This window comes from Antrostomus carolinensis, unplaced genomic scaffold (genome assembly GCF_000700745.2).
Source record: "Antrostomus carolinensis isolate BGI_N321 unplaced genomic scaffold, ASM70074v2 scaffold28625, whole genome shotgun sequence".
Classification (NCBI taxonomy): Eukaryota; Metazoa; Chordata; class Aves; order Caprimulgiformes; family Caprimulgidae; genus Antrostomus; species Antrostomus carolinensis.
Window position 1 is genome coordinate 4468 of NW_010314777.1, and position 7856 is coordinate 12323.

The window sequence follows — 7856 nt, forward strand, 5'->3', positions numbered from 1 at the left end:
TAGAGGTGATTGAATTAGAAATTGCTTAGAGGCATCGACTAAGAAGTTGATAGTAAACAGAAGAACTCTTCTTGCAGACCCTGTTTCAGTAACTGTTCAGGCAGCAGAATGTATGACAAAAGACTTCGTGCAAATTGTGATATTTAATTATCTTTAAAATCGTATTAGTATGTCTGGTACTTTTTCCCTACTCCATCTTGTTTTACCATCTGTTTTTCCTTTTTAAATGGTTAAGACTGGTTACCTTTGGGTTCTTTTCTCTGCAGCTCAACTGTGTGGACAACTTAATTCAGAAAACAGAGACATGTATTTTACCGATAGCAGTGGCCCAAAGAGACCCTAGAGCATCTGACTGTCAACCAAAGGTACTATTTCTGTGGAACTGAATAATGAATAGTGGTTCTTAAATTTCATTTTAGTGGTTTATTATTTGCAAAATATTCCAAGAAGTCCTAATAAATACTTAACCAGTCTTATAATGGGCTTCTCATCCCTTTTTAGTACACTTGTCTGGGAAGTTTTCTGTTGGCAGTTTTCAACTCAAATTTTGCAATATGAAAAGAAGACTAATCATATTACATCAGAAAAGAAACTTTCCATTGACAAATATTTGTGCAAAAACTTTACTGCTGATGAGTTGCAGAAGTGCAAGAGAAAAAGAGAAAAGCATAGATCTTATTTTCTTCTGCAGTTCCCAGCAGACTATTTTTGTTATATGTATGAACAGTACCTTTATTGGCTGTAGACAGTTCCAGAACAGTACTGCTTTTCAGTTAATGATTTAATTCCAATATATTGCCTAGCCTGTTGCGTTTCAAGGGCACCAAGTGAAGGGATCAGCAGCCAGTGAGATCATGTTGAGAGCTCCCTGGTCACAGCTAGGCTGGCAGCAGTACCCAGATAATACAGAGTTGGCAGCTGAGAGATTTTTGTCACCTCTCTTTTCAAGCAGTGATGTCCTCCCTGAATTCAGCCAGGTAAAAAGCTTTTTTCAAAATTATTTTAACTAGCCTTAGTGCAAGAAAGTATCCTGGAAAGTAGGAGAGAAGAGGGTTTATTTTTAGCATACTGCAATCATATCGAAATCACTAAGAACTGAATGTTGTGCTTTGTGGTTGAAACTTTGCAGTCAGACAGTTATTTTTACTCATCTTTGTCACTTGAGTACTTATGTACACATAAATAACTTGGTTTTTTCCCTTCTCATCTATTTTACTTTGAAAAATAACCACGGTCATAACATGTGATATGAAACAGGTTTCTTCCAGAGAAAAGTGGCAGAGGTCTTTGATAATGATAATTTCCTGATGTTAGCAGTAGAATATTCACCTCAACTAGATCTGAAGTTTGGTATATAAGTGTTAAGAGTTCCAGAGCAATGGTTAAAACTTCTTGGACTATGGTTCTGTTCCTACTGGATGCAAAGAAAAATGATATGCAAAGTTAAATACAGGATTTTCTCTAACAGAGTACGTATTTCACGATTTAAAATAATGGAAGAAAACTGATAATTCAATTTTGACCTCCCGAATGCTCTAGAGATACTGAAGAATTATATCCAGAAATAAGATATTTAGAAATAAGATTCACAGAAAGATAATATTTATATTGAGGATAAAGAGTTTAATTTCTAACAAGTTTTTGCTCATGCTTTTTTGTGAAGTCTCCAGGTTCAAGAAGTCTTAATGAGGATGATATCAACTTTACCAGAGAAGAGAATTTTCAAGAGAAGTTTAACATCATTAAAGAGTCCAGAATAGATGAGTCTCGTAAGTGAAAGCAGAAGCAGAATGGCAGGGGTTGGCCTCAGAACAATTGCCCTGCATGACTGCTGTCCTTTGCCTACTTTTACAGCACTGGCAGTGAATGTGTGTGCTGAAGATCCGCCATGGACAAAGTCAGGCTCAGCTTCACTTACAGACTTGAGACAAACGCAATGGACTTCCTGGGAGCCTGACAAGGTGTGAATTGACTGTCTCTTCGAGAAGCTTTTGGCTTTATTAGCTCTGTGTTCATGGTACCAGTTGCTGATTTTTGAAACTGTTTTATCTCAACTGAGAGACATTTCAATTGTTTAGAATAATGAGAGAGGGAATAGTAACAAAAGAGCTAGAATCAAGTTTTCTTTTCCAGTCATTCATTTGACATCCTAATTCTTCATCTGTAGGTGACTTCATCAGTAGAACTGACTTCCACACTTTATCCAGACTCTACAATTTCTCCAGCTTCAGAAAGTGAAGAATGTACTGGAGACATCCAGGAGCCCCTGATGCACAGGATCCTGCCAGGTGAACCAGAACTGCCAGATTTTTTTTTCGGTAAGAAATTCTAGTTTAAAATTGCATTTCACAATATTTTTCCTGGAATATCTCTGAGGATTTTTAACCACAGTGATTTGCATGCACTATAACAGGCAGCTACCCTGGGCACTGAAATACACTGAGATAGTCTGGGTAACTACAGAGTTTGACTTGTGTTTCACTCAAGAATGAATGAAATGATTGACATGTTTTTCATAGGAGAGTGAAAGCATGATTTTCTGAGCATGATTTCAAACAGTGTTTTCCAAACTGGCTGAATTAGCCTTGATTTCCATGCCTCCCTGACAATTATTTTCTCCTGAAAGACTTCAGTAGAGTGATTTAATTTTATAAAGAAAAATCAGCTTCTAATTTTCAGGGAAAAATAGGCTGTAAGCTCAGCTTCTAATTCTTAACAATTTTTTCATTCATTTACCTGGTTTTACTTTGCTTCCATATTGAGCTGTCCTCTGACCTGCTTACAGTTGACACCTGTCAGTGACTGTCATTTCTTATTGGTAGCAAACTTAGTCAAAAGGATGCTTGTGATACTAGAAGCCTGTTTATCTACATAGCTTAATATTAATTTACAGTTTTGTGGGTGATCTTTTTTGAGAAAGGAGCAGTTGTTAAGCTGGCTGTTTTCCACTTGGTAGCTGTCACTGACCTACCAAGAATGACCTCCAAAACACAGTAATGTTTCAATCAATTCTACTGAACATTGTCTTTTATTAAAATGGAGTGCCTACAGAAATGTGTTCTGAATGTAGGCATTTAAGTATTAAAATCACAGTTGAAATCACTCATATAGATATTTAGTGTGGTACTGTACAGACCTGATATCAGGAGCTTGCCAATTAGAAGACAGGATGTCAAAGGAAGAACTTTGAATTGTTTTCCTTACGTTAGTTTTTTATACTTGAAATTAAAATGCCATCTGTAAGTGCTACAAGTTGCTTGTAAGATGTATTTGCCCTACAGCACGGGAGAAATCCACCTGTCCAGAAGAATGCAGCCTCTCAAGGTTCAAACACACATCTAAAACAAGAACTCCATTTGTCACCCTTCCTGCCACTGAGAAGATTCCTGACATGTCTTGTTCAGATGACAATGAGGAGGTCCAGCAGTCTTTTGGTTCTTCAGTACATTTAGGCAACAAGTCAGTGTTTCCTGTTAGTTCTTTTGGCCCCGAGGACAGAAATTATGAAACCTCTGTGTTTGGAGAGTATACGGAAGACGGACAAAGGGAGTGTGTAGAACCAGTGTTCCCTAATGAGACTTCACAATATAGACAAAGCAAGTGGCTGAAATATCAAAACAGTGCTCAGAGTGACTTGATAACTCAAAACAGTGATGATGAGGAAATGACCGATGACATCTGTGCTGAGAATGTCCTTGGAATGCAGCTGGGTGACAAGGGAGAGAGCAGTGCTGTGAAGAGAAGTGCTCCAGGCTCTGCACCTCTCCTGACAGCAAAGAGCGTGCCTGGTAAATGCTGTGCAAATGCCAACAACCGAGATTGGATTTCAGAGAGGAAGTTACTTTCTCTGCACTTCAGTCAGACACCTTTGGCTGAAGCAACACAAAAGGTGTTGAGTCATCTGAGCTGCCACACGGGAACAGGAGACGGCCAGGTGTGTAACTGCTCAAGCAAATACAGTTAGAAGTGACAGAAACACATTGTTCTGGTTGAAGTAACTGCATTTATCTGTATCCTTAGATGGAATCTTTCTATATGAGTCTCTGCTACAGAACAGCAGCTGCTAATGTATTTAAGTGCCATGGCTAATCCTCTGTAAAGGTAATGGTTTGGAGCCCACAGTGCCAGGTTCAGATGTTTAATCTGAATGTCAATGGCAAGAAAATGAAATAAAAGCTGTTAGGCTGTTTTGTCACCTATATTCTTTAAGAACATGTTTTCAATAAGTGGTTTTATTATTGGTGAAACTGGCATAGTTTTAATTAACACCTGTATCTTGCTTCTAAGTGTAGTCTCTGACTATAAAATATTTCAAGTTTCTTAGGTTTTAATTATAGAAAAGTTATGACATTAAGCACCTGAAAAATTAGCACAACTGTTTGACTCCTTGACTATCTTAATCAAATGGAGTGAATAACAAAAAAACCCCACAAGTTAAGTTATAAAATTTGTCACATGGCTGTGTTTGAGAGTTAATGAAAATGTTAGATTTTTGTTTGATGCAAACTTAGTACACTGTTTTGTAGTTCTTTCAAACTGTTTGTACATTAAACTATTGATGGAGAATAGGTGTGTAAATTAGTGTGTTTCATATACACACTGGTGTACATACTGTGTGTGTATATATTATCCATATATACAGACTTGTAAAAAGCTTCTGAAGAGAGTTATTTGGATGGTCACTGCAGTGTAGATGGGTGGAAGAAGCTCCCCAGAACTAGCTGGGATAGCAGGTACAGGGACAGCTTGGGGAATGCACCCTTTCCCTAAAGCTCTCAAGTCTGGTTCCTCCTTCTCCCGCCTTGTAATACATGTACTCTAGTTTCATCTGAGAGATGTGTTTCTGTGCAGAAATGGCATTAAAAATGGTGTTTGTGTGCTCCTTCACCATGTCAAGGGCTGAAAACATGGTTCTGAATTACACCTTTTACACTCAAGCCTTTGAAAGTATTTTCTGTGTTATTATAAATGCAGACTGCTTGTCAGGGGGCACATCTTGACTTCACAGCACATCCTAAATGGCAGTTCAAGCTCTAAGCTGTAGCTCCAGGGATACTTAATTTTTGTCCTGTTGACAGTCTATTGAATACAGGCTCCTGTACTTAGAGCTAGCAAAGTCAGCAGTCACTTGTGGGGAAGGGCATTTCTATTTTGCTTTTAGGAAACTAATTGACAGTCTTGATGCTGAAATTGCTGGTTGCAGAATGAGGCCCTGAATTTATTCTATTTAGTTGCACTTGTTAATGAGAGGACAAGATGTAAAAGCAAAAAAGGAAAAAAGAAAAATATGTAAGTTTTGGCATACCTGTACAGTAGCCATTCATCAAAACCTGTCTCACTCAGGATTTTTCAGTTTTTAAAGATTTCTTTTTGTTTTTTTGTTTTTTTGGTTTTTTTTAGGAAATTAGTATTTCTGAGTTGTCATTTCCTAGTGTGGATCAAGTAAAACATGCTAATCTTCCTAAAAGAAAGATTTCCATACCAACTGTCTTTCAGTCTCATGTTCACTACAAGCAGATTTTTAAAGCTGCTCTGACAGGTATGTTTTTACACCATGCTATGTAAAATGCTTTTACTTTTAAACTGTGTTTCTGAAGCTTCACAAAGCAGGGTGAGCAGGAGAGAGATCAGCATCATCTATTGGAACAACTGTGTGCACTTGGTTTCAGAGATAATCTATATATAAAAAAATATATTCAGTGTACCTAAAATTGTCAAGACAAAATAAGACTTGTATGTTTCTGTTCAACTATGGAACCTTGTGCCTGTTAACCAGTCTTTCCATTCCTACCTAAACTTTTTTAATGGTTGGAGTGTTTGGAGTCAAATACTTACATGTCATTTGAATGTAAGTAAGGCAGCTAGAACAAACTAATAGCCTGTGCAAAGTGTGAATTTTGGAGGTCACGTGGTTTCTTTTAGAACTCATTAAATACTTTGATTTAGATTTGAGATTGAAAGTTTCAGATGACAATGTATTGGTTTGGATGTTGTGTATTTGTGTAGCCATTTTAAGGCTGTACTAATGAGCTTTTTTTCCTCCTTTCTATGTCAAGAGCAATTAAACATAATGCTGTTTGAGTTGTCACAAAGATTACACAACGCTCTCTCAAAAGTGGATATATCATTTTACACATCACTGAAAGACGAGCAAAGTAAGAGCAAAGAAAGCCACGTTCCACTCTGCAATCACTTGTGTCCTGCCAAGCTTGTTATGGTTAAAAAAGAAGGTGGAAACAAGGTGCTGTTAGTTCCTGGTTTGTTGGCAGCTCGTGAGGGGTGGGTTTGGCATATAGACCATATGGTGTGAACAATTGCAGGGTGGTTCTGAGTGATTTACAATTGCAGGTTGAAGTGCTGTATTACTATAGGGATGACTTTTAAGATCAGTTGTAGCATCCACTAGTTTTATCCATACAGAAACAGCTTAATCTATGTAGAGAGAAAGCTCTGAATTTAGACTTCTTAGCTTCTATGGGATTTCTCCAAAATATGACTACACACACTAGCTTTAGAAGCTGAGAGTTCTGAGAACACACTCGTGTGTTTTAACCAAACACAAATGATAACATAAGTGTTTATCTGATGATTTCTATAGCAGTGAGTACTGCTCCATTCATTGCTTTACTTTTTTTCTTGTTTGTTTTAATGTGCTAATGGTGTTATTTCCCCTCCTTTCCTAGGGTCGTTTGTTCTACACCTGTGATGCTCCAAAAGCTGAGCGGTGTTCGTTCTTCAAGTGGATAGAAGACGTGAACCCGGCACAGATAAAATCCAGACCTAGTGTAGTACTTCACGATATAAAAAGTATTGGGACGTACCTCAGAAGTCAAAAGATATCTCTCTATGAGGGGTGCCAGCTTCTAGTGAGGTATTCTGATATACTAAGCACTTTTCACAAGTGCTATCTGAATTGCAGAATTGAAAAACATTACAGTAGTTCTGCAGAAAAGCAGCATTTCACAGACACTTTTGCTAAAGAGGCTTAAATTAAAGAGACTGCAGTTCTGTGTGGAAATGTAAAAGCCAAATTAGTGAAGGATTAATATTGCCAGCAATGGCACTTCAGGTCAGCACTCCTTTCAGTGAGAATCCAAACTGCTTACCAGCAGCTGGATCAGTTGCTTAATGAAATCCCTTATGACTGTTGCATTTCAATTACTGTTCTCTTACCTTTTGTAAGAGAATTTGATGTATTCTGTTAGTGATTCTCATTTTAATGTTAGGAGTTGTGTAGAAGGCTATTCTGTGCTGCTTAAATGCAGGGGAAACAATGTAATGATGGCTGAATGACAGAAGTATTTTGCAGTCAAGATGAATGTATTATTAACTTGGTAATGTAAGATGATGAACAACTACCAAGATGTGTGCTGTATAAGTTGGCCCAGACTGTGGAGTTTTCTTATTTTTGATGGTGAATCCTAAATGTGACAATTGTTTATACAGTTTCTCTCAAATTAATAATTTAACAGGAAAGCCTTTGAAATTCAAACACAGTGGCGTAGTAAGTGTAAGAAATTTATGAATGCACCTGCCAGATTTGATGGTGATTCTAAAAACAAATTATACCTCAAACTAAGCAGAAAGGAGCATTATTCTCTCTATGGCAAAGGTAAGCTAATCTTAAGTGTCAGAATTGTCCATGTCATGTTGTGCCTTGTGAAATGTTTAATTTGTAACAGAAAGAGTAAAACTGAATCCTAATAATTCAGTGGTAATTGAGTGTTTGTTCTGGAAGGGCAATGATTTCTCATTAATTCATCTTTCCTTGTAAGTGTTCAGCTACGTTAGAAAAATATAAATTCCATGTCCCTGAGTTTGGAGTGTATTAAATCAGTCCTTAAGTTTCAGGAATG

General features: G+C 37.3%; 1 protein-coding gene across 1 annotated transcript in view; it reads left to right on the top strand.

Annotated features, from left to right (window-relative positions):
- ZGRF1 (zinc finger GRF-type containing 1) overlaps positions 1–7856 on the top strand; it is a 22736-nt gene that overhangs the window by 4127 nt on the left and 10753 nt on the right. Inside the window, exons 7-16 of the mRNA XM_010167761.1 lie at positions 267–365; positions 804–977; positions 1664–1769; positions 1855–1961; positions 2168–2318; positions 3282–3934; positions 5401–5539; positions 6057–6241; positions 6684–6871; positions 7473–7612. Of these exons, the coding sequence (XP_010166063.1) occupies positions 267–365; positions 804–977; positions 1664–1769; positions 1855–1961; positions 2168–2318; positions 3282–3934; positions 5401–5539; positions 6057–6241; positions 6684–6871; positions 7473–7612 (1942 nt within the window). The remainder of the gene's footprint in view (positions 1–266; positions 366–803; positions 978–1663; positions 1770–1854; positions 1962–2167; positions 2319–3281; positions 3935–5400; positions 5540–6056; positions 6242–6683; positions 6872–7472; positions 7613–7856) is intronic.